This window comes from Canis lupus, chromosome 11 (genome assembly GCF_048164855.1).
Source record: "Canis lupus baileyi chromosome 11, mCanLup2.hap1, whole genome shotgun sequence".
Taxonomy (NCBI): domain Eukaryota; kingdom Metazoa; phylum Chordata; class Mammalia; order Carnivora; family Canidae; genus Canis; species Canis lupus.
The window spans coordinates 19978819-20002367 of NC_132848.1; the positions used below are offsets into that span (position 1 = coordinate 19978819).

Here is a 23549-nt window from a genome sequence, read left to right on the forward strand (position 1 = left end):
AACGGCAACCTCTTCTAATTGTAATCTTTTTTACCGGACAGAAATAATTCCTACTCCTTACTCCTGGACAAAATTTATTTGTGCTGCTATCAGGTGGGGATCATTTTATCTAGCTGTCTGTTTTCTCCAAGTTAAACTCTACCCTTAATGGGTTGTAAAAAAAAACCATAATCAATAAATAGTGAGTGAAACAGGTACACACTCTTGAGGATAAAAAAAAAAATCCCCTTGGCAGGTTTAGCAGGCAATTGCTAGACGACATTCAGCCTCCTGCCACCACCATCCTTTTACCCATTCTTAAGTCTTGAAAGATTTTTATTAGCCCCTCCTTATGATGATAAATTATCTACAAAGCTTATTCTTGACCACAGAAAGCTGGCCTTCTTGTGTTTGGACCTGATTCATCTATGCAGGTGCTGTAAGAAGTGGTAATTAACCCGTATGAGCCTTCTCGTTGGGCTGGCACACCTAAGTCATATGGTGCTACCCATAGATGAAGGCCAGAAAATCAACTCCTGTTTGGAGATGTCATCATAAGGAATGTGGGGTTGAGCCTGTATTATGCCTGAGATTTTCTCTCATTTGCTCTTCTGTTCCTAGGTTGGGAAACCGAACGAACTGATCTTCCCGATTTGCTTGTAGTGCCTGTGGATGTGGGTAAGTTCCTATCTTCCCAAGGACCATGGTGCCTGGCACAGTTCTTGGTTTCCTTACTACTCGTAGGACCAAGACCTGGTACACCACAGGACAGGTACTTGAGTAGGGTAGGTCTGAGGGCTCTGTGGGCATTGATTCAACACAGATGCTACAGCCCTCATTCCTAAGGTGGGTGGGTCACACTGAATGTAGTCTCAAATGTGACACCCACATAAGGTCTTGGTTGCACAATTTCTCTAATTACATCCTGGTAAATAAAAAGAGAGAGAACTGATTCCTATCAATATTGATAATATTAATAATATTATGCAAATAGTTAAATTTCTATTAAAAGAGTCAGTTGAAAACGATTCTTTCCTGAATTCGGAAGTGAGAATACCATTTAAAGAATGTTGTGCTTGTTTATGGAAGCACAATCTACTATATCAAAGACGAGAGGTAGATCAAATGCAAGGAAAAAGGGTTTTGTCTGACTTCTGCCAGGAAATAGAATATTAAAAAAGGATGCCGATGCCGTCTTTGCCTTTGTCAGGTCAAGCTCTCAGCCGTCTATCTTCTGGAAGTACATCCTAGTGCAGGCGGGGCAGGGGGTGGTGGTTGAGGTCTTGGGTCAACTGTCTGGCTGGCACAGCTTCAACAGAGACCGAGCGAACTACTAGCCAAACGCATCGAGTCTTTTCATCGTTGAAAAAGAGTTCTACATAAAGGGAGGATAGAATGAAATCTGTTGGATTGTAACTGGAGCTGTCAGTGTGAACTTTAGCTTCATCAATAGATCTCAAAAAAGATACGGGGTGTGTGTACATAGTTGCATGTATGTGTCCTGGCTCACTCCATTGAGCATCAGCAGAATCACACTTTGTGTTAGAGTCTTAAGTTCCTCCCGTTCAGGGTTGCGCGTGTCTGAGATTTGGCCACGTGGCCCCAAGTGGAACAATCCCTTCATTGTCAAGATGTTGTGTGCTATTGCAGTGTCTGGATACACCTCACTTTGTTCATTTTATTGTCCAGAGACATTAAGGTAAATTTTTCCTTCCAGTATTTTTGCCATTAAATCACGACATTAAATGCTGTCGTGAACATTGGTGTGTGATGAACAAGCGTGGCTTTGGCCTACGTTCAGGCATGGAATGGACCGATAGGTACGTAGCAGCCGCACATGAGGCAGCTTGCATTTTCCCCAAGTGGCCACGGCTTCTTCCATAGCACGTTCCTTCCTCTTAAAATGTGGCTTTGACACTCCACCGAGGGCAGAGGGCACTGTCTCATCTCTGGAATCTGGACAGGCTCGGGCCCAAGGGACACTAGGTGACTTCTGGCTACTATGGGAGAAGTGATACAGGTCCCTCCTGGTTCTCTCGGGACTCGGGACACGGTCCCACTCCGTCCCCAGCTGGAACCGGCCTACCGGCCACCCGAGTGCACCACCTTGGAGTGCGCCCTCCAGCCCGCATAGGGACATCCCAGGGGCTGCAGCGGGGACTAGACAGGCCGCACCTGCTGAACCCTGCCTATGGTTTCCTTCTGCACACGGCAGCTCCGTGTGCAGAAGGAACAATTATCATTTTGAGCGACAGTCTTGCAGCTGGTTTGTTAGGCGGGAACACGTAACCGGTACCACATGCAGCTTTGTTGGGTCGTGTCTTGTTATTTACCGACACAGTTGTGCCATGTACACAGCGTGCGCGTATCTCAGTTGATCCACCTTCCCGTCATCACTGGGTTGGACTTTCACATTTGTGCTCATTTGGTGTGATTTGTTTGCATCCCCAAAATTACAAATGCGGTTACTGGCCCTTTCATGTTCTTCCCCTCAAGGAGACTGGTTATGGATTTTGTGTGTCATTCTATTGGCTTTTTTTTTTTCTGATGGATTTGAAAGGATTCTGGACACTAATCATTTGCAAGGTATACCTGTTCGACTATTTTCCGGTTTTTAATTTTTTGTCCATTCTCTTTACAGTCTACCGAAGAATGAAAGTTGTATGGTACACACTTTGTCCATCCTTTTATTTTCAATCTCTCTGTGACATTTTTAGACTATTTTTTTTTTGTAAATAGTACCTAATGATATATGTCTGAGAGTCTCTATCTTTTAATGGATTAATTTAGTCATGTTTGTGATTCCTGGAATACTTGAATTTCTTCCTGTCATTTTATATCATATTCCTTACTTACCAAGCATTTATCTTTTTCTGCTTTTTGTTGCTACCGCCAATCTTTCTTCATTTCAGTTTCCCAACTTCTTTCTACCAACTCTGAAGTCCTCCAACAATACGAGAACTTGCGCTGTCATCGCCCCTCACCGTATGCTGTGTGGGGCTCAGCTGGGATTTTCTCTCAAGTTGTTATTTGATTTTCTCTGCTGGCATCCATGTCTTACTCTTGGACATACTCTTCATTTTGCTGGAGTCTATCTTCCAGCATTTTTTTTTTTTAGAGACTTTGTGCGTAACTTGGTAAACTTGGATGTTTACTGACTGTGGAGACACCCTTATTTTGCTGTCTCACCAACGAGTTTCGTCATACAGGGAATTCTCGGTTCAATTCTTAGAATTTTGACAACCGCTTCCTTGCCGAGTGGCAATCAGGCTCAGTGTGACCAAACAATATCCTTCTCCTTGGAAGCTTTTGGAGGTGGTCTCTTTATCCCTGGAATTTGGGAACGTCACTCTGACATGAATTTGTTCTTCTCTCCCGGGCATGCCTTGCCACCTGGGAAGCCATTCTCCGTCTCCAGGTGTGTGAAGAGGCTTCCTGGTTCTCATCTCCTCCTACTCGGGCTCTGGGTTGTAACCTGCTGGGGCGGGTGGGTGTGCCCCTGGCTGGCCCAAGGTCGAGGACACAGGGCTGCGCCTGGCTCCGTCGTCCTCCACCCCTGGGCGTCCTGGCAAGTCTGGCGTCAGATCAGCAGGCCTCTGTAAAGCAGGGGGGCACCTGCAGCTCCTGGCGCTGGTCCCCACATGCTTGGTGCCCCAGCACCTGGCCAGCCCTGCCCTGGCCCAACGATGTATCTGCAGGGGCAGCAGCTTCGAGGGGAGCCTTGGCTGCCACCCTCGCCCACCCTCCAAGCCTTCACTTCTCATCCATCGGCTGGGTGCCGTGAGGCACAAGCGCCGTGGGCAGAGGGCTGGGGGGGCTCCCACCCGGGACACTCCAAGGGAGGCCTCCGCAGCACGGTCCCAGGCGGTGGACTCGGCTCTGCGTGCCCTGGTGAGGAGATGTCTCCCTGGGAGAACCCGGGGCGGAGGCGAGGGGCGGCTCCTGCAGCCGGGGGCCCCAGCCGTCCTCATGGACACCGAGCCCGCGAAGCCTCCGGAAACCAGGGGACCAGCTCGGCTCCGCCCTAGACGCCCCGGAGTCACCTGCCCCGCGGCGCCTCCAGTCTGTGGCCTTGGTCCCCTGCCCTGTGTCCTGTCCCCTGCGGTTAGACCCCCTCCCGCTGGCGCCCCTCGGTCCTTGCCCTCTCTGGCCCCGCCCAGGGACCCCGGCCTCAGTCCGGTCACCCCTCCCTCCTCCCTGGTGCCCCCTACGGTCACGTCCTCCCCTCCAGGCTCCTGGCTCCACTCCGCCCCCAGGGTCCAGGCCCCTCCTCAGGGTCCCGTCCTCCCCCTCATCCAGGCCAGCCGCCCCCTCCCTGCCTGGCCCAGGGTCCCGTTCCTCCCTCAGGCCCCTACCTCCCCCCTCCGTGTCCTCTCCCTTGGCCCCCCTCAGCCCAGGGGTCCAGTCCTGCCCCCTCCGTCCCTTCGTCCCTCCGCCCCCTCCCCCTCTGTCCCCTGGCCCTCCCGTCCCCCTCCGTCCCCCTCCTCCCCTTTCCCCTCCCCCCCTTCCCCCTCCATCCCCCCCTTCCCCGCCACTCCGCCCCCCGCGTCCCGGTCTTGTTTCCCTCCCTCCGTCCCCCCACTGCGACCCCTGGTCCCTCCCCGTCCGTCACCCCCTCCTCCGGCCCCCCTCCCCCTCCCCTCCGTCCCCCCTCCAGCCACGTTTCCCTCCATCCTCCCCGTCCCCTCTGTCCGCTCTGCCCAGGTCCTGTCCCTCTCCCGCCTCCGTCCCCTGGCCCCTCCCCTCCCCTCCCCTCCCCCTCCCCTCCCCCTCCCCCTCCTCTGCCGTCCTTCCGTCTCCCTCCGTCCCCGGCCCCTCCCTCCCCCCCCCCCCGCCCTTCCGTCGCGGGCTCCTCCCCTCCTCCCCTCCCCTCCGGTTCTCCCGCTCCCCCTCCCCCTCCCCCTCCCCCCCGCCCCTCCGTCCCCGGCTCCGCCCCCCGCCCCGCCCCTCCCCGGCGGCGTGCGTCACGGCGGCGGCGGGCGGGGCGCGTCCGTCACGCAGGGCGCCGGGCGGAGCGCTCGCCGCATTGTTTGCTTCGCTGGGGAGCGAGCGCCGCGCCGGCCCGGGCGTCCGACCCCCGCGCCCCCGCCCGCCCGCGCCCGCCGCCCGCGCCCCCGCCCCGCCCGCCCCGGCGGCCGCCCCCGCACCCCGCGCCCGGAGAGCGGCCCGGGCCTGCGCGGCCGTTGGCGGGGGAGCCGCGGGCGCCATTAGCGCCGCCTGGGCCGCGCCGGCCTCCGCGCCCCCCGGGCTCCCGCGCCGCGGCCCCGACGGTGAGTGGGCGGGGGGGCGGCGGGCCGGGCCGGGCGGGGGCCGGGGGGGCCGGCGCCATGTTGGCGGCCGCGGCGGGAGGCGCATTGTCCGCGGGCGGCGGGGCGGGCGGGCGGGCGGGCGGCCCGGGGCGGCGGGGGGGGCCGGGGCCGGGGCCGGGCGGGGACCGGGGATCGGGGCGGGGGCGGGGGCGGGGCCCGGGGGGCCCGGGGAGGCCGCGGAGCGGGCGGCCGCGGAGCCGAGCGGGTCGTTATGTAACAGGCCGCGCGTCTGCTTGGCCGCCCGGGAAGCTGCCCGCGCCCGGCGTCCCCGCGGCGGCAGGTGGGCGGCCCGCGGTGCTCGGCCCCCGCCCCCTCCGGCCCCCCCGCCTCCCCCTCCGCGCCGCCTCGGGGCTGCAGGGCGCCGCGGCCCGACCGAGTCCGCAGGCCCAGGAAGGCGCCACGCCCATCGGCTCCGCTTCCCTCGCCCGCAGACTTCACCCCTGCCTGGCGCCCGCACGCTGGGGGCGGCATTCAGTGCCCCGCGGGAGCGGACCGCCCTGGTCCCGCCGTCCGTCCTCGCGGGGAGACCTGCCGTGCCCCGTGCCGTGCCCCGTCCCACGCCCCGCAGCGCACGAGCCGGTGTGGAAGCGCGAGCAGGGCTTCCCGCCGACCACCGCCCGGTGTGGACGCGGCCCAGGGCTCGCAGCGTCCGCGGGTGTAGACAGGCCGAGGCGCGGGGCAGTGGCCGGTCCCCGCCGCGGTTCTGTTCTCAGGTTCTAGAGCTGCCGGACCGTTAAGCGTTTGATGAATTTCTTGTAGAAAGTGGTTCAGGAGCCCCTGGGAGCCCCAGGGAGGCGGTGGGTCCCAAAGGCTGCTCTTAGTTAGAGCGCTGGGTGCTGGGGCTGGAGGACACAATTACAGGTTTGCTCTGCACCTGGTGAGTAACCGGCGGCGGCTTCGGCCCGTCTCAGTAATGACATGTCGGGTGGTCCCTGGGTGCTTCAGGGTCCTCCCCTCGTAGGCTGCGGTGCGGACGCCCTCGGGGCTGTCACCCGGCCAGGGGGACACCCAGCTTCTTTACAAGGGACTGTGCCCCAGGGCTGGCCAAGTCATGGCTTTGCTGCCTGTTGCCAGGCTGTCCAGGGCTGAGCGGGCGCCTGGACACCCCGACAGGCCAGTGAGTTGGGTCTCAACAGGCCACGGTGTTTGCTGTGCTTGTGTTTACAGAGAATTCCTGTAAAATTTCAATATGAGACATGGATTTCTATTTGAGAAAAGGAAAAGGAAAACCTGAAGGCTCTGTGTTACATGCACCTATGGTGTGCTGGGGTTGCCTCCCAGGACTCCCCAGGCACCCTCTCAGGGCTTTTCCCTGAGACCAGCCGGGTGGCTGTGAGGCTGCACCCCCGTGCCAGGTTCCCGAGTCCTGGCCGGCCACGAAGCAGTGGGCCTGGGGCTCCAACTGGAACGTGCATCTTGCTTCCTCTCAGTACAGCATAGTGGTTTGGAGGGAGGAATCAGGTCCTCACTGCAGGCTCCCAACATGGCACGTTGCTCAGTCCAAAGTCAGGAGTTGTCACAGGAGGGACACTGAAAATAGGCTGTGTCCCTGAGCGAGCTGCTGGAGGTCTGAGGAGCAAATTCTCAGAGACGTCTGTAGCCAGGACATCGGGCACCTGAGCCCCTGCCGGCAGCCCCGGGGCAGGGCCTTTGTTGGCAGCATGTGGTCCTCGGGTGGCCCTTCGTGTGGAGGGGGAGCAGAGATGCATCCATGGCACACTGCACATTTTGTCTGGGTGCACTTGACAAGGAGGAGGGCACGGCCCAGCACCACACTCCCAATGGCAGCTGAGAAGCGCCGCTGGGGGGAAGGGGCAGGTGGCCTGGGCTGTGGGGTTCCTGTGGCGGCCACTGCTGAGGCCCTCTGGAAGCTGCCTTGGGCTTCCTGGGGATGTAGACGGCCACCCGGGCCGACATGGGGCTCCTCTCTGTGGTCCTGGCATGGCCTAGAGGCCCTGTGGTTCGACACGGTGCGGAGGCCGTGCTCCAGGGGATGGACTGCTGTGGCCAGACTGCCAGGGCTCCCGACACCCTGGGGGGTTATGAGGCCGGGGCTGCAGGGGTGCTCCTGGGCCCAGCCGGGCGGGGGAGGGCTGATGAGGGGGAGTGCGGGTCAGGAGCGGGCAGCCAGCAAACATGCTCGCCTTGCTCTCGCGACCTCTGGGCCTGCTGGGGTCCAGCTCTGTGTGTGGACTTTGACTGGGCTCGGGTGGGGACCGCCACTCAGGAGGGTTGTTGCGGTCACCCGGGCGACCTGTTAGCTTGGTCCAAGGTGACCGGTGAGCCGGGGGAACCACAGAGCGGCCCAGAGAGGCTTGTGCCTATAAAGGCTACTCCTGGCTACTTGTGTCCTTTGGTCCAGGCGGTCCCTGGAACACGAGAATGAGTCCTGCCATGGGTGGTTTTGGAAGCCTCAGAGCCCCGAGCTGGGAGTTTCGTTTTGATTTAGTTCAAGTCGGTTTGCGTCTTTGGTGGGTTTCCCGTGTCGGTCCTCTGCAGGGAGTTAACCTTCCGTGTGCCTCTGTTTCAGGGAGTCAGTACCAAATGAGGAGGAAAGGACGATGTCATCGCGGCGCTGCAGCGAGGCACCCTTCCTCCCCGTGCAGTACTAAGCACTCCCCCACGCGAGAGACCCTGACCTACGCGCAAGCCCAGAGGATGGTGGAGATCGAGATTGAGGGGCGCCTGCATAGGATCAGCATTTTTGATCCCCTGGAGATCATATTAGAGGATGACCTCACCGCTCAAGAACTGAGCGAGTGCAACAGCAATAAGGAGAACAGCGAGAGGCCGCCGGTGTGCTTACGAACTAAGCGCCACAAAAACAACAGAGTCAAAAAGAAACATGAAGCCCTCCCCAGTGCCCACGGCCCACTGGCGTCAGCCAGCGCGCTTCCTGAGCCCAAGGTGCGGATCGTGGAGTACAGCCCGCCCTCTGCCCCCAGGCGGCCCCCCGTGTACTACAAGTTCATCGAGAAGTCGGCCGAGGAGTTGGACAACGAGGTGGAGTACGACATGGACGAGGAGGACTACGCCTGGCTGGAGATCGTCAACGAGAAGCGGAAGGGCGACTGTGTCTCGGCCGTGTCCCAGAGCGTGTTTGAGTTCTTGATGGACCGCTTCGAGAAGGAGTCCTACTGCGAGAACCAGAAGCAGGGAGAGCAGCAGTCCCTGATCGACGAGGACGCCGTGTGCTGCATCTGCATGGACGGCGAGTGCCAGAACAGCAACGTGATCCTCTTCTGCGATATGTGCAACCTGGCCGTGCACCAGGAGTGCTACGGGGTGCCCTATATCCCCGAGGGCCAGTGGTTGTGCCGACACTGCCTGCAGTCCCGGGCGCGGCCTGCCGACTGTGTGCTCTGCCCCAACAAGGGAGGTGCCTTCAAAAAGACGGACGACGACCGCTGGGGCCACGTGGTGTGCGCCCTGTGGATCCCGGAGGTGGGCTTTGCCAACACGGTGTTCATCGAGCCCATCGACGGCGTGAGGAACATCCCCCCGGCCCGGTGGAAACTGACATGCTACCTCTGTAAGCAGAAGGGCGTGGGGGCCTGCATCCAGTGCCACAAGGCCAACTGCTATACCGCCTTCCACGTGACCTGCGCCCAGAAGGCCGGCCTCTACATGAAGATGGAGCCCGTGAAGGAGCTCACTGGAGGTGCCACCACCTTCTCCGTCAGGAAGACCGCTTACTGTGATGTCCACACGCCCCCAGGTTGTACACGGAGGCCCCTGAACATATACGGGGAGGTCGAAATGAAAAATGGCGTCTGTCGAAAGGACAGCTCCGTCAAAGCGGTCAGGTCCACGTCCAAGGTCAGGAAGAAAGCAAAAAAGGCCAAGAAGACCCTGAGTGAGCCCTGCGCGGCCCTTCCGCCTGTGTGCGCGCCCTACATCCCCCCTCAGAGGTACGTGCGTGCCAGCGAGGGATGGGTGAGCCCGGAGCCTTGGTTCCTTGGCTGACGGTCCCTCTCCCCTGAGCTGCCGGTCCCTCTCCCCTGAGCTGCCCGACTGCAGGGTTCGGGTCCCAGGCCCTAGCGCCGCAGGTGTGGACAGGAGTAGCTGCCGTTCCTCTTCGCTCTGCTCTCCCACCGGCTTTGGGAACCTTGTGGTATTTTAAAAATGATTTCTTGTGAAGAGGAAGGTGAGAGATGGTGGAGATCAGTGGGGCTGACGGGAGCTTCTGGAGGGAGGCCCGGTCTCCTTCCTGTCGGTGACGGCCTCTCTGGGTTTCCCGACCCTTTCCTTTGTGGCACGAACGTCATGTAGGGCTGTCCGTGTAGGGTCCTCCAGCTTGGAGCCGTGTGCGGGGTGCGGCGGGCGTCCCCCGTGGTTGGGGACGGGGGAGACCACAGCAGTCCGGGTGGCCTCCACGGGGTCGGGGGTTCTGCAGCAGGGCTAGTGGGTGTCCTGTGATGGGGGGGCGGCCCGCGGGGCTGGGGTGGGGTCCGGCCATGCCCGGCCCTGACCCCTGCGCCCCAGCTGTGTCTGCTCTTGTTCCTGACCTTGTGTCGTCTCTGCCTCCCCCTCTCGTGACTGACTTGCTCTTTGTATTTTGTTGGGAACGTGAGGCGAGTGACCTGGTGATGTCAGAGCCTGCGTGTGGGAGAGCACACCACTCGCTCCTTCAGACACTTGCTGAGCCTTGGGGACGGCGTGCACTTGGCGTGGGGCGTGGGGCTGTCAGACGGCTGCAGGAGGCGGCGGGTGGGGGTGGGCACGGGCGCGTGCTCCTGAGGGCGGCTTGCCACCATCTGCTGCCGGATGCACGACCTGTTTGTCTCACAAACCGCTGTGTGACAGGCTGCGGGGTACGCTGGTCGCTGGGCAGTGGACATCCTCGTAGCGTATCGGGCGGTGGCTCCCGGTTCTGGCTCCCCATGGGTCTGAGCGAGGGATTCCTGCCTCAGCACGCTGCGACTCAACAGCCAGGTTTGGTGTCTGCGGGTCCTGGGTCGTGTTGAGCTCCCCAGTCCGGTTGTAAGACATTCTGAGCTGTCCTCCAGAGCCGGTACTACCGTCTCTTAAGAATTAGAAGTGGGGGGCCCAGGGCTGCGCAGGTGACCCATCTGCCTTCGGCTCAGGGCGTGATCTCAGGGTCCTGGGATCGAGCCCCGGCTCGGGGGCTCTGCCCAGCGCGGAGTCCGCTGCTCTCCCTCTTCCCCTCCCACCTCGTGCACAGTTTTTCTGTAAAGTAAATACATCTTTAAAAAATAAAAGAAATAGAAGTATGACTTTTCCCAAAATGACATTTTCTAGAGCGTGTGCAGTCACTCTAGAGTCAGTAAGTTCAGAAGCGAGTAAGAGTGCTCACCCCTCGTACCCAGAAGGAAGCGCTGCCAATGCCAAGGGGTCTCTTTGCCGTCAGTCAGCTAGACTTTTTCAATGTTAGTTTCTCTTGCATTTCTACCTGTGGGGCAGAAAGTACGAGATTTGCATCAAGAGCTTCTGTTGAAGACCCCTAAAAATTTGAGCTTTCCTGTAATTGAGAGAAATGAAAGGAAAAAAAAAAAACGTGGCCTAACAAATTGAGAAGCCCGAAGGAGCGTACTTGCCTCTGTGTGAGCAGCGCCATGTGGTTAGGAGCCCCTGGCAGGGTGCTGGTGGGAGGCTGCATGGGGGCTGGGCGGGGGCTGGCAGGGGTTGGCGGGGGCTGCGGCCCTTCGCAGGACAGGGCGTCTCCAGCCAGGACCGTGGGCCCTCAGGTCTCCACTGAGCAGGCCTGATGGAAGAGAAGACCCCGGCTTTGGGCCCAAGTGTTTCTAAGCAAGGAGATGCGGCCAAACCGCATACCGAAAGTCGAGAGGCCCATGTTTGGTTTTCCTTTCCTTAAATTAGGAGGATGCTGTTACTTCACTTTAGAGTAGAGGGCAGTGGTGTGCAGGGTCAGTGTGTGGACACCTTGATGTCCGGGCCACAGCCCCACCCTTGGAGGGGCCTCAAGCCACCCTCAGCTGGCAGGCGACCCACTGTCGACCACCCTGTAGGCTGCAGGGCAGGTGCCGGGGGGCCTGGGCATGCCAGCTGCTACTCTTAGGGTCCTGACGCTGAGGCCTGGGTGTGGCTGGTCCGGCCACCCTGCTCCTGGGGAGGGTGGCGGGCTGGGGCGGGGCGCTCCTGCCCGGGAGGGTCCTGCCCGTGGGGTGACGGTGGTGTACCCGTTCTTGTCTGTCCCGTCTCCATCACTTGGATTTCCTTCCTGCCACCCTGGCCTGCGCCTGGCCTCTGAGCGTTCCCAAAGCGAGATGTGCGGGTTGTGCTCGTGCCGGTTTTGCTCGTTACAAAGACTCAGGACACTTGGGAGGTGGGACCTAAACCCCCAGTCTCAGCATGACGCTGGACACCATGAGCATGTCCGTTCAGTGATTATGCACGTGTGTACAGAAAATAACTTTTTAGTTGCATATTTTTGTTTTCCATGGTATTTATATAAAAAGTTTCAGAATGGAAAACTAGAGGCAAACCTAGGTGCTTACCAAATAGTAGGATTTTTTAAAGAAAAGCAGCGTTACAGGAACACTCCCAGGGCCCCATTGGCCCACCCTCAGCAGCCACCTGGTGAGTTGGGGTGGGGCCCTCCGGTCCACACCCTGGTGTTAACGCACCGGGTGACTGGTCTCTGCTGGTCTGTGCTGGTTTACACGTTGACCTTGAAGACAGTGCTGTCATGTGTGGCCTCTCCTGATGTTGCCGTGGGTCTGGAGGTGGGTGGCTCGCATCGCAGGGGTGCCTCCCGGGTGCAGCCTGGGGCAGGGGCGCCGCTGGAGGTGGTCCTGTGCTCATCGCAGATGCGTGTCCTCCCCTCCACGTCTAGGCTCGTGTGTATGACTGTGACAGTCTTGAGGTTTGGGCCCTTGGGCCGCCCCCCAGCGGTCCCTGCAGCTGGTCGCCTGTGCCCCTTCCTTCCCTTGTTCTCCTTTTGTGCGGCAGCGCGTTCCTGTGGGGAGCCCGTAGGAATCCCCTGGTGTTCTGGTGTCGCCGTCCTGTCCTGGGTGGCATGTGCTCCCTGGGGCCTGTCCGCGGCCATCCTGCCGCTGCCCCGTGTTTCCTGTAGCAGCCCGCACCCTCCGGCCTGGTGACCCCGGCCTTCCGGTGCTCCCCCCATCCCCCCCCCCGTCCCCCCATGAGCCACTTCTCGCGGTGGCCGTGTCCCCATGGGCAGCCTGCTCTGCTGCATGGTGTCGTGTAGACATGCCTCGTGCCCTGCTGGCGTGGCTCACGTCCTGCCACAGCTCGTGGCGTCCTCCTAAGACACGGAGCATGTACGTAGTTAGCTTTTCTTCATCTGTAGAGGCCCAGGGTTTTTCTTAGACCGCTGCCGTGCGTTGTCATCATCGGTCACCTCCGCGGGTGGAGTGGCCGGAGGGGATGGTATGGCGGCTGACTGTCACCGGCGCTGGGGCGCTGCAGGCCAGGCCTCCGGCACCGGCTCCCCGCGGGGTGGCCTTGTTTGTGGTTGGTGCCTGTCCTAGTCCCTTGGGCCTTCACATCCTGAAGGCCCCAGGATGTTCTAGAAGGTGGCCCTCCCAGTCTGTGGCCGGCCATCTCCCCAGCCTCAGTGCTGTCCTGTCTCTGGGTTTGCGGGCCGTGTGGGCCTGCGTGCAGAGGGTCCGTCCCTGGGGCCGACCACCCTTCCCCGAAGTGTCGCAGTGCGCATGCCGGCCTTGGTCACTTGGTGACCCTGTCCCTCGGCCCGTGGCTTCAGTCCCTTGGGGACGAGTTTCTCACGAGGGATGAGCACAATGTGGGTTTCAGCGTGGCTGTGTTTTCTCTCGTCCCCTACAGGCAGTCTGCTCTCCCTGGGGTCCGCGAGCACCGCGCAGCCCCTGCCCGTCCCCGAGGGGCGGCCCTGCTCCCCTCCACGTGGAGCCCCGCCTCCCCCACACTCACTGATGTGGAGTCCCTTGTCAGGTTTTCTGACAGCCCTCCTTGGGAATTTGGAAATCCCTTGGTGCCTGCAGACAGGTTTGGAGGCCACCTGTATACTCACTACAGGTCCTCTGCGAACCCCGCGTAGCCGAGAGCGTGTCCCCTTACTGACGTCTTCGTGTGGCTCAGTGACGTCCTGCACTCTCCTCCCCCAGGAACGCTGTGCACGTCCTGTCCTGAGCTTTGCCCATCACCCCGTTGGCCCTTCTCCGTGGAGCAGGGACAGGATGGGGCCTCTCTGGCCCCGCTTGGGGTGAGTTGAGGTTGTGGTTAACCGGTGGCTTTTTTCCACGTCTCTGGAGAGACAACCACATCCCGCTCTCTTTCCCGTTGTCCGTGGGCTCTGTCTGGACCTTGTCACCCCGGCCCCCCCTTTGCCTCCCTGGGACAGACCCCCTTGCTCATCAGGGCAAGTGCAGTCGCTCTACACCCAGAAGGACTCGGTTTGTCAGGTATGTTTGCAAGTGAGTTTGGTGTTTCCCTTGTGTGGCTGCCGCCCCTGCCTCCTCGGATGGGACACCTGCTGTCCCTGCTGGTGGCAGGACGTGGCCTGGTCTTCCAGGCCAACCTCTTCCAAAAAACTGTCTTTTTCCTTTCCTTTTGGGGGTGGGAGGAAAATTTTAAAAGACTATGGATTCTCTTCCTAAAACCCTTGCTGTGAACGTATTGAGGTTTCATTTGTGCTTCACAAGTGAGTTTTGGGAACTTGTGTTTTTCTCTGGGTTGGCTTCCTGTCTCTGCTTTTGTGATTCTCATTTTTAACGGATTCTGGTTCATTTGTCCCTCCGCCCTGGTGTGTCTATCCCCTGCTTTCTCAGGCAGGGCCCTCCAGAGCTGGCTCACGGGCTCTTGCAGAGCCGGGGGTGGGGGGAAGGGCTCCTCTGTCAACACTTGATCGTGTCTTCCCATTTCTACTTCCTTAGCTTTTGCTTGCGTCTCTGCCCAGCTTCCTCGAGGTGTCCTTGACCGCGTTGTCAGGAGGGGGACAGCGAGCTGATGTGAAACTTGTGTGATTGTGGGTGTTGGGCCCGCCGGCCTGCCTGCCATGGCGCAGCACAGAGGTGGCGGTCCGTGGCCGGTGTCCCGTGGCCGGCGTCCCGACCTCCCTCAGGGGTCTTCGCGTGTTACCCCTCAGCCTTTCTCCTTTCTATGGTATTTTTGACAAAACCTGCCAAAATAATTTTGAAAAGCAGTGTGGCGCCTCCTGCGTTAAAGTTTTGAGTTCAAGTCCAGCATTCTTCACCTGAGATCAAATAGCTGAAAGGTGTCATTTCTGGAATATTCGGAGGAGGCTCATCATTCCTGAAAGTGAATTCAGTGGAGTCGGGCAGTGTGCCTCTGCGTCTTCCCCCGCGTCCTGGGGCCGGCCGCCGTCCCGCCAGTCGCTGGGCCTCCCCTGTCATGTCTCCATGATCTGGTGGGGCCACTGAGGCCACCATGCTCTGGTGGCACGAAGCCGCTTCCCTGCAAGGGGTGTGTGCTGGGCGCGTCCCTCCAGGAAACGGGCCTTCGTGAATGTGGCGGCGTCGGAAATGGATGTACTGCTTTCCTGGCGCTGCCCCAGCATCTGTGGACGCCACTCTGCATCCTCATCCCATACGTAAATAGGTTGTGTAAAAGCAGTTTTATTGGAGCAAGGTACTCAGTTTAAAGAACTTTGTTCAGGTTATATGCCAGAATCGCAAGTTGATGTTTTATTGACTGATCTTCTGTTGGGTCCTCCCTCAGTTTCTTCAGAAGCCAGGTTATATTCCATCTGAAGGCACCTTGTGTGTGAGACATATTCAGAAAGACCTGAGAAAACCAAACTTTTTTAACCTTTTTGTATACCCATGCCAAATCCTGTATTTTTTAAAAAAATATTTAAAAGGGCATTTGGGTGGCACAGTTGAGCATCTAACTCTTGATTTCGGCTCAGGTCATGATTTCAGGGTCGTGGGATTGAGGCCCCCGGGGGCCTCTCCCTGCTCAGTGGAGCGTCTCTCGCTCTGTCCCTCCCCATCTGCACGTGTGTGTTCTCTCTCCCTCTCCTCCTCTGTCCCCCGCCCCCCCCCCAATGAATCTTTAAAAAATTCTTAAAATGCAAAAGTAGAAAGACTCTTAAATGCATGGCAGTGGGGTGAACACCCCTGTTAGGCTCTGTACTCGAGAGACGGGACCTGGCCAGCCCTTCTGCCCCTGGGCCTGCCTCTGTCCTGACCTGCGCGGGACTCACCTTATTACCCACTTTCTGAACACCGCGGGGTGCCGTGCCTTTACAGTCACACGAGTCCTGTGTCCCCTCTTACAATGGTCCCTTTTGGACTCTCTCCCTTTGGAGTTGAATGTTGAGGGACCCGGATCCGCATCCTGCTGCGAGTCCCCTGGGCCCCCGTCCCTTGGCTGGCCCGTGTGCTAGCATTCCTCTGCCCTCACCTGCTGTTGGTTGTCGGGCTGGGGTCTGGGTGGGTGCAGGGTTAATGTGGGTGCACTCAGTGCCAGCCCTGCTGCTTCCCAGGAGGTGCTGTGCATCCTAGGAGGCGCGTGGTGGGTGCCTGGGTGCTCTGTGCCCACCCATCAGCTCAGAATGCAGGCTTTCAGTGAATACCCCAGGACACCTTGAAATGCACTTTCATCAACGCCTTGCTGCTCAGGTCTGCAAGCTGTTCATGGTTCAGAGATCCTGTCTCAGAGGAGATGGTGGCTTGTTTCATGAGGTTCAAAATCTTTATTTATAAGCCCATTGTCAGCGTTTCCTTAAACCTTCACATCGTTAAGAAATACTTTTATTTATGTTGCCTCGTTTCACTGTCGGAGTGGGTGAGCGTGTACTTGTGTAAGAGCACGTGTGTGCAGAGGTGGGGATCTGCACACCGCGCGCATTCAGGTTCATGCACCGTATGGCACCTGAGTCACGCCTCAGTCGGGAATCGCACCATAAGCACCTGGGCCAGCAGCGTGCAGGACCAGCACAGCCCCCGCTGTGGCCGAGGACCCCTGCGTGCGGGCCTGAGAGTGGGTCCAGCTGTTCCCCAGCACCTCCTGCTGGCGCCCTCAGCAGTGTTGGAGGTGCTCCTGGGTGCTGTGACAGGTGTCCTCCCCCCACCTCCCAACGAGGCTGTGACCCAGGGTCCTGGGGTGTGTAGATGCACGGCCCCGTGCTCACGGGCAGGCGGTGGATGCACTTGAGCGTGGGTTCTGCACCTGCCTGCAGAAGCTTGTGGCGTCGTCTCTAGGGTCTGCTGGGGCTGCTCTGGCAGAGTCCCCCCGCCTGGTCCGCGTGGAGCTGCCCCGTGTTGGTTCCTCAGTATCGGGTCCCTTTGCAGGGCAGACGCCTGAGCTGGGCCTGGCCGCGAGAGGCCGTGCTGGCTCTGCGCACTTGGGTCTGGGTGAGCCCAGGGGCCGGGCAGCGTGTGGGAGGTGCCCGTCAGAAGTCAGCACGGAGGCCCACAGCAGCAGGATTTGGAAGCATCTTGAAACGACTGGAGCTTTAAGAGAAGGACCGTTGCGGGGAGGGCATGCGGGGGAGGGGGCGTTCTGGCCGTCTGGTTCATTGATGGTTTAGTAAAACTTAGGATTTACCTTCTTCAAAATTTGGTCTTAGGTTCCTTGGTTTCGTCCCGACGTTTTGGCGTTAGGTGTGTAGTGAGGAGCATCTTGGCTCATCTGTGTTTTCATTCAGTTCTTAGTTGATGACCGAGCGAATGGTCTCTCTGTCCTTGTGAAGCACGTTGATAAATCACGGCTCTGTCTCAGCGGGGGATGTGGAGGCCCTCCCGCGAAGCCTTTTGGGGGTTTTTAAATGATAATTCCCCTCCATGCGCGTGTTTTCACAAACCGCATGCATTTTAGCGTCCCGAAGCGGTCGCCCACAGCCGCTCCCCACTGTCACTCTGGTGTCTGCAGCCCTCCCCTCCGGTCCTTGAGGGGGCCCAGGGGCAGCAGGCCGTCCCGAGTCAGGAGGTGAGAGCTGTGCTCCGCGGACTTCCCTTGACGCGTCCATCTCGGGTGTGGGGCCAGCGGGGGGACCCTGTGGTCAGGCCCGGGGCCGCAGGAGGCAGCAGTTCGTGTGCGTGGCTGAGAGCGGACGCTAAGTGTGGGCGGTGGTTTGTGGAGAGTGATCCTGTCGTTCCGAGTTTCCATGGTGAAAACATGTTCTGTGCTCCTTCAAAGCTAAACTCTGAGTCTTTCCGTGTTTTAGATTAAATAGGATTGCGAACCAGGTGGCCATCCAGCGGAAGAAGCAGTTTGTGGAGAGAGCGCACAGCTACTGGCTGCTCAAACGGCTGTCGAGGAACGGCGCCCCCCTGCTGCGCAGACTCCAGTCCAGCCTGCAGTCCCAGCGGAGCACGCAGCAGGTACGTGGCCTCTCCCTCCCGCTCTCCCTCCTTCTCTCCCCACACGATGCGCCAGGCCATGCTGGCCTCTGGATGCCCCAGGGCCGTTGAAGGTTGAAGCCCTGGGCCGTCTGGGCGCCTCTCCTCTGTCCCTGCCACCTGGCATTTCTTCACACGTGGGTGACGCCCAGGGTGAGCCTGCGGGGGTGGCAGCAGGAGGGGCCCCCGCTAGGCTGTGGTCCCTGTGCTGGGCTGGGAGTTCCGGTTTTGGAAAGGTGGGAGGTGTGGTTTGTTTCTAGGGCCGAGGTGGGGAGGGAGGGAGGGTGGGAGGCGGGAGCCTGCATGAGTGAGCGGAAACGGGATTTGCTTTTTTAAAAGAACAAAACCAAACAAGCTCTTGTTGTTTTGGTAAATTTGGGTTTGTAGAACCATCTGAGCGTGGAAAGCAGTTCTGGAAGAATGGATTTAGAAAGTAAGAAATTGGCTCTGTGCGATGCCACAAAAATAAATTGAGGACAAAAATGGTTCTTCGGCACTTTGCCCAAAATTCTTGATTAGCTCACTTTATGCTGTGGGGAGTGGGCAGCTTTGTAGGGAGAGCTTGTCCATGAGGCCTCAGGCTGGGAGGCCGGGGGGGCGGGTGGGGGGACCTGGCGCAGAGTAGAGCCGCTGGCTGCCCTCTCCCTGCCCCGCGGGGCGCACGGCGGAAGCTGTCCTTCCGATGAGTTCATGCCGGATGGCCACGCGGCCGCCCTGCTGCTGATCCTGAGCCGCCAGGTGGCTGAGTGTGTCGGAGGGGACACGGGCAGACAGGGCTGGGTGCCATGCTCCTGGGTCCACCAGGTTCCTGGTCCATGGGGCTCTGCAGGCGGGGCCGCGGTGGCCTGGAGGCAGCTCCACTGGGCCAGGCGGGCAGAGCGGCCCAGCTGAGTGTGTGGTCGTGGAGCGAATGGACACCCAGTCACCCCAGATGCCAGGAGGGCAGCTCCCGTCTCTGGCGGCCCTCCCTGGTCCCACCTGCAGGCCCGGGCCTGGTGTGGCCCTGCCCCCATTGCCCCGGCCTGGATGCTGCTGCCATTCCCAAGGACCCCTTCTTGGATTTTTTTTATTCCGTGGTGACAAAAAAAAAATCCCATAAAATAACACATTTAAGTGCTTAAAGACATTTTTTGGTGGATTTTAATGTCTTTCTTATCCTTTTTGAGACCCATAGCGAAACTGTAGATTCTGGGCCTCTGTGGGGTGCCCTTGGCCTTTTCCATCTCTGGGGAAGGAAGGAAGGAGCTGCTTGGAGCCCGTCCGGCCTGGTGCCTTCAGTGCCGTCTGAGTCCCGTGCCACGGGCGTCCAAGGTTGCTGGGCCAGGGGCTGCTGCGTGCGGTACTCGGGTCTACTGAAGGGGCCCCACTCGGTCGAGCTCGTGGCTGGATGCACACACACTTGAGGCCGGGCTGTGCGAATGTCCCGAGTGTGTTGGGGCCGTGGACTGGGGTGGCTCTATGCCTGTGTCTTGGGCATGCCGCCCATCCTGGGGGCCGTGCGCATCCTGCACACACGGGCCTGGGGCCTCAGAATCCGCGCTAGACCACGTCACCTGGGGATCTCTGTTAGCAATGTCTGCCTCGGTGATCTGCAGCCCGTTTGTCCCTCCTCCCTGTTGGGACAGGTGGGCCGGTGGGAGCGACCAGCCGGGCTGCTGCCTACGAAATAAATGCATAGGGACAGGAAAGTGAGGTGTGGGGGTGTTGTCCTGGGCGAGGGAGTGGCGTAGATTTGAGCTGGTGCAACTTAGATGCCGGTGTCCTGGAGAGCACTTGCGCTGACCCGCAGGGTGCGTTCCTGCGGGGACGTGGTGACGTGGTGCTCGGGAGCTCCCCACGAGGCCCGCATGGGCGCCCTGCGTCCGCCACCCTCCCAGCGTGAGCGTCCACACTGCCTTTCCCACTTCACCCCGTGAAGTCCACCCCATGGTCCAGTACACCAACGTTCCACGTGGAACATTCAAGGCTCGGTGTGAGGCTCACGTGTGTCTGAAAATCGGACATACTTGATGTGAGGTTTACTTGGACTCATCTGTCTGCGTTTCTGGGGGCCCACTCTGGGGTGGGCTGTGGGAGAGGTCGGGGGCAGCCATTCCTTCCTTCCATGGCCGACCCTCTGATGGGGAGACAGACAGGACCAGCTGGCCCGGGGGTGAGGTCCCTTGCGTCCGGGCAGACGAGGTGCCTCAGGTTGGCGGTCCTGGATGCTGCTGTGCACAGTGGTCTTCGAGGAGTTGGAAGACCTAAGCTGAGCTCTTCTGGTCCGGCCCGAGTGCAGGGTCCCTGTGGGCACCTTGCTGGGGCCTTCACAGCCCTTCTGCGGAGCTCGTCCTCTGCCGTCCGCGGACCCTGGTTGGGGTGGGGGGTGGTTGACGGCAAAGCTCCTGTCTTGTTCGGCAAGGGGCAGAGCCAGCACGTCCGCCCGTTCACTGTGGTGCTTCCCTCTGGTGGCTTTAGGACCAAGCGGTCACCCTGCTGTGCTGGGGGTGGAGCCTCTGGCCATCGTCCTGGCCATCGCCCTGGCCATCGCCCTGGCGGCTGAGGTTCACAGGAGCTGGGTCCCTCTAAGCGTCCTGCTCTAGGGGCAGGGACCACTGCCTCTTGGGGTCTTAAGTGCTTGGTGGTGCCCAGGGACTCGGGGGGATGTGCTGCGGTCCTCACCTCTTGGGGCTGGCCTGCCCTGTCCCCTCCATCTGTCAGGGGGGAGATGATAAACTTGGTCTTTACAATTCTCTTTCCTGATAGCTTCTCGGCACCAGAAATCACTTTGCTTTCCTTCTGTTTCGTGGAGTCTTCTCAGGTAGATTTTTAGGTGGGAGATAAAGCTGACCTGACAGTGGAGTCTGGACGCTCAGGCCCTTCTGCGTAGGTGGAGTGCTGAGCCCGTGCCCGGGGTCGGGTCCCATACTGCAGGCGTCGTGTGTGGGGAGAGCGACCCCGCGGCCGTGCGCGGCCTCCAGCCAGGGCAGCAAATGCAGGGCAAGCACAGCTTCTGCCTCGTGGGTTTGCCTGGCTCAACGTCCTTTTGCTTGATGTTTTCAGAGAGTTTATTCAGAGTAATGGACAAGGTGATTTTCAGATGCTTTTGGGGAAATCGGTTTTTTTAAACTACTTTTTAATGTATTTCCTGGTCGCATCTATGCAGCTGATATCGCTGTCAACTCCTACTTGATGCCCAAGACTTTTAAATAACGTTAAAAGGAGCTGTGTGATTGGCGTCTCGCGGAGCCGGAGCGCTGGCCCAGCCTTCCCATCCGCTTGATAGCGAGGAGGGTCTTGTAGCCTCATCACTGACTCTGCCCGCAGACCCTGGAGCGAGAGCCCCTGGACCGAGAGCCGTGTTGTCCCCTGCTAGGTGCTCAGCATTGAGACGGAGTGGGGGTGCCCGGGGAGGGGCCCTGCCTGGTGTGTGGGCCGTTCAAGCTCTGTGTGATGGGGTGGGCTGGAAGCCTGCGGGGCGGTGGTCCAGAGAGAAGGGGTCTGATGAGTGTGGAATGGAATCTGACAGTGAGCGACCTGCCCAAGGCCACAGGGGTGTCGAGGTAAAGCCCCTGCGGTGGGGACGCCACCTGGGTCCAGGTCACGTGTGCATGCGGTTGCAGAAGGCGTCCTGGGCCGCTGTGGTCAGGAGGCCCCAGGCACCTGTGGGAAGCCTGCCCGGGGACAGGTGGGTGTGTCTCAGCGGAGCTGGGGTTCCAGGGCAGGTGGAGGAGCACCCCGACTGCTGCTTCCTCCGCCGTCTGCCCTGGGTCTGCCCCAGGAGCTGTGGTTGGGTGGAGGGGTGCCTTTGGCTCCCGGCACGCGGCCTTTGAGGTGCTGCCTAGATGGCCTGGGCCTGGGGCGGGGCGGGACGCGTGGACGGGAGCGCACAGAGCCTTGGGGTGGGATTTCCTGGGGTTCAGGTGCCACTCTGAGCTGGGAAGGTCTCTCTGGCCGTCGTGTGGGGCTGTCCTGGGCTGCTGTGTCCTGCCGCTCCCTGGCTTCCCCATCGTGGCCACGGCGGTTGTCCCCTGCCCGCGGTCAGGGGTGCCCTCCAGTTCTTTGCTCTCTGGGGATGGTGTACTTATTTCTGAAAATCCTGGAGTGGAAATGGGTGGGTCGCGGGCTGTGTTGGGTTCGGGGGCATGTGTATTTTGCCAGGGAAGGAGGAGGTGCTCAAGTGGTGACCCCGAGCCAGGGGGCTTCACGGCTGCTGGGGCCGGACAGCACCGGCTCCCCTGCAGTGGGCTCCCGCTGCTGTTTGCTCCCCGGGCCGCTCTGTCTCTCCCCGTGTCTAGCGGGTGGGAGGCCGTGGCCTGCGACAGCCGCCCCGCTCACCTTGGCTCCACTGGCTCTGTGCTCGTGTGTGGCGTCGGTCCTCCCAGCTTCTGGGTCTGGAGCGTGCCGGGCGTGTGGCCACCCCCGGGGTGCTCTGTGGGGCGAGTCCGGGCCCGCGACGTCGGCCTTGGGCCCCCTAGGGCCTGCTGCTTGGTGTCCTGGCTGGCTCGTGCGGGCACAGGGCTTCTGCGGCGGCCCCGAGTTCCCGGGCCCTGGGGTCCCCTCTGAGGGGTTCTGGCTGACTTGTGATTGATTTTCCCAGAGAGAAAACGATGAGGAGATTCAAGCTGCCAAAGAGAAGCTGAAGTATTGGCAGCGGCTGCGGCATGACCTGGAGCGCGCGCGTCTGCTCATCGAGCTCCTGCGCAAGCGAGAGAAGCTCAAGCGGGAGCAGGTGAGGCTGGGCGCCCCTCGAGCCTCCCCTGCGCGGTCTGCAGCCCTGCGTGGGCTCCCAGGGTGCCTAGGGCCGGCTGCACCTGCAGGCCTTCGCCCTGCCTCCTCCCAGAGCCTCCTGCCCTCGTCCTCGGGCAGCAGCAGGACGAGGGGGGACGTTGACCTCTGTCTGGAGGAGGCTTGGTGTGGCTGCGGGGGCAGCGTGGCCGGCCCTTGGGGGGCGGGGCGGGGCAGCTGAGTCGGCGTGGGCCAGGGCAGTGGGCGCTTGGGGGGGGTCGCCATCCCCAGAGGGCCGTGGTGAGCGTTCCAACCGAGTGCCGCATTTGGCAGGTGAAGGTGGAGCAGATGGCCTTGGAGCTGCGGCTGACCCCGCTCACGGTGCTGCTGCGCTCCGTCCTGGACCAGCTGCAGGAGAAGGACCCGGCTCGGATCTTTGCGCAGCCGGTGAGCCTGAAGGAGGTGAGTGTTCACCCGCTCGGCACGGGGCTCCCCGGCGGCCTAGGGAGTAACCGTTCACTACTAGGTGCAGGGTGTGCGCTTAGGAGTCTCCTAGCGTTTCATTTTAGCACGTTCCCTTTTAAGTGATAAAAGCAATAGGTTTCCCTGTAAAGTGGCGGGAACAAGAGGTGGGAGTCCCCCCTCAGAGAGATCCTGTCCGTGCACGGCGGCTCTCTGCCCAGATAAGGCGCACCGGTTGCTGTGTGTTCAGTTTGAGGAGTTTGAGTTGGAGGGGCCCCTGGCTGAACATTGGGTTTCCGTGGGGCGCGTCTGCGCGCCGCACTGACGCTGTGAAAGAGGCACCGGTGCTGTGCGTGTGCGTGTCTCCCGTGTAGAGTAGTGGGTGTGTTAGTGGGTTATAGAGCTTGGATAAGACTCCTTCTTTGTTTGTAAATGCTTATTTTTCCTCCCCGAAATTAGGTACCAGATTATTTGGATCACATTAAACATCCCATGGACTTTGCCACAATGAGGAAACGGTTAGAAGCTCAAGGGTATAGACACCTCACTGAGTTTGAGGAGGATTTTAATCTCATTGTAGATAACTGCATGAAGTACAACGCCAAGGACACGGTGTTTTATAGAGCCGCCGTGAGGCTGCGCGATCAGGGCGGTGTCGTTCTGAGGCAGGCCAGGCGCCAGGCGGACAGCATCGGCTTCGAGGAGGCCTCGGGGATGCACCTGCCTGAGCGGCCTGCGGCGGCCCCCCGGCGGCCTTTCTCCTGGGACGACGGTAAGCACCAGCCCCGAGCACGGGCACAGGCGG

General features: G+C 60.1%; 1 protein-coding gene across 7 annotated transcripts in view; it reads left to right on the plus strand.

The window, feature by feature from the left end:
- Positions 1 to 3279: 3279 nt before the first annotated feature.
- BRD1 (bromodomain containing 1) overlaps positions 3280 to 23549 on the plus strand; it is a 36294-nt gene continuing 16024 nt past the window's right edge. For 2 of the 7 annotated variants that reach the window (XM_072843490.1, XM_072843494.1), the window contains exons 1-6: positions 3373 to 3397; positions 7819 to 9199; positions 17401 to 17557; positions 22155 to 22286; positions 22616 to 22744; positions 23204 to 23516. In XM_072843490.1, coding sequence (XP_072699591.1) covers positions 7833 to 9199; positions 17401 to 17557; positions 22155 to 22286; positions 22616 to 22744; positions 23204 to 23516 — 2098 coding nt within the window. In that variant the 5' untranslated portion in view covers positions 3373 to 3397; positions 7819 to 7832. Of the gene's footprint in view, positions 3398 to 5119; positions 5250 to 6037; positions 6166 to 7818; positions 9200 to 17400; positions 17558 to 22154; positions 22287 to 22615; positions 22745 to 23203; positions 23517 to 23549 lie in introns of those variants that run through there. The other 5 variants (XM_072843495.1, XR_012039051.1, XM_072843493.1 and 2 more) reach the window with 5 other exon arrangements.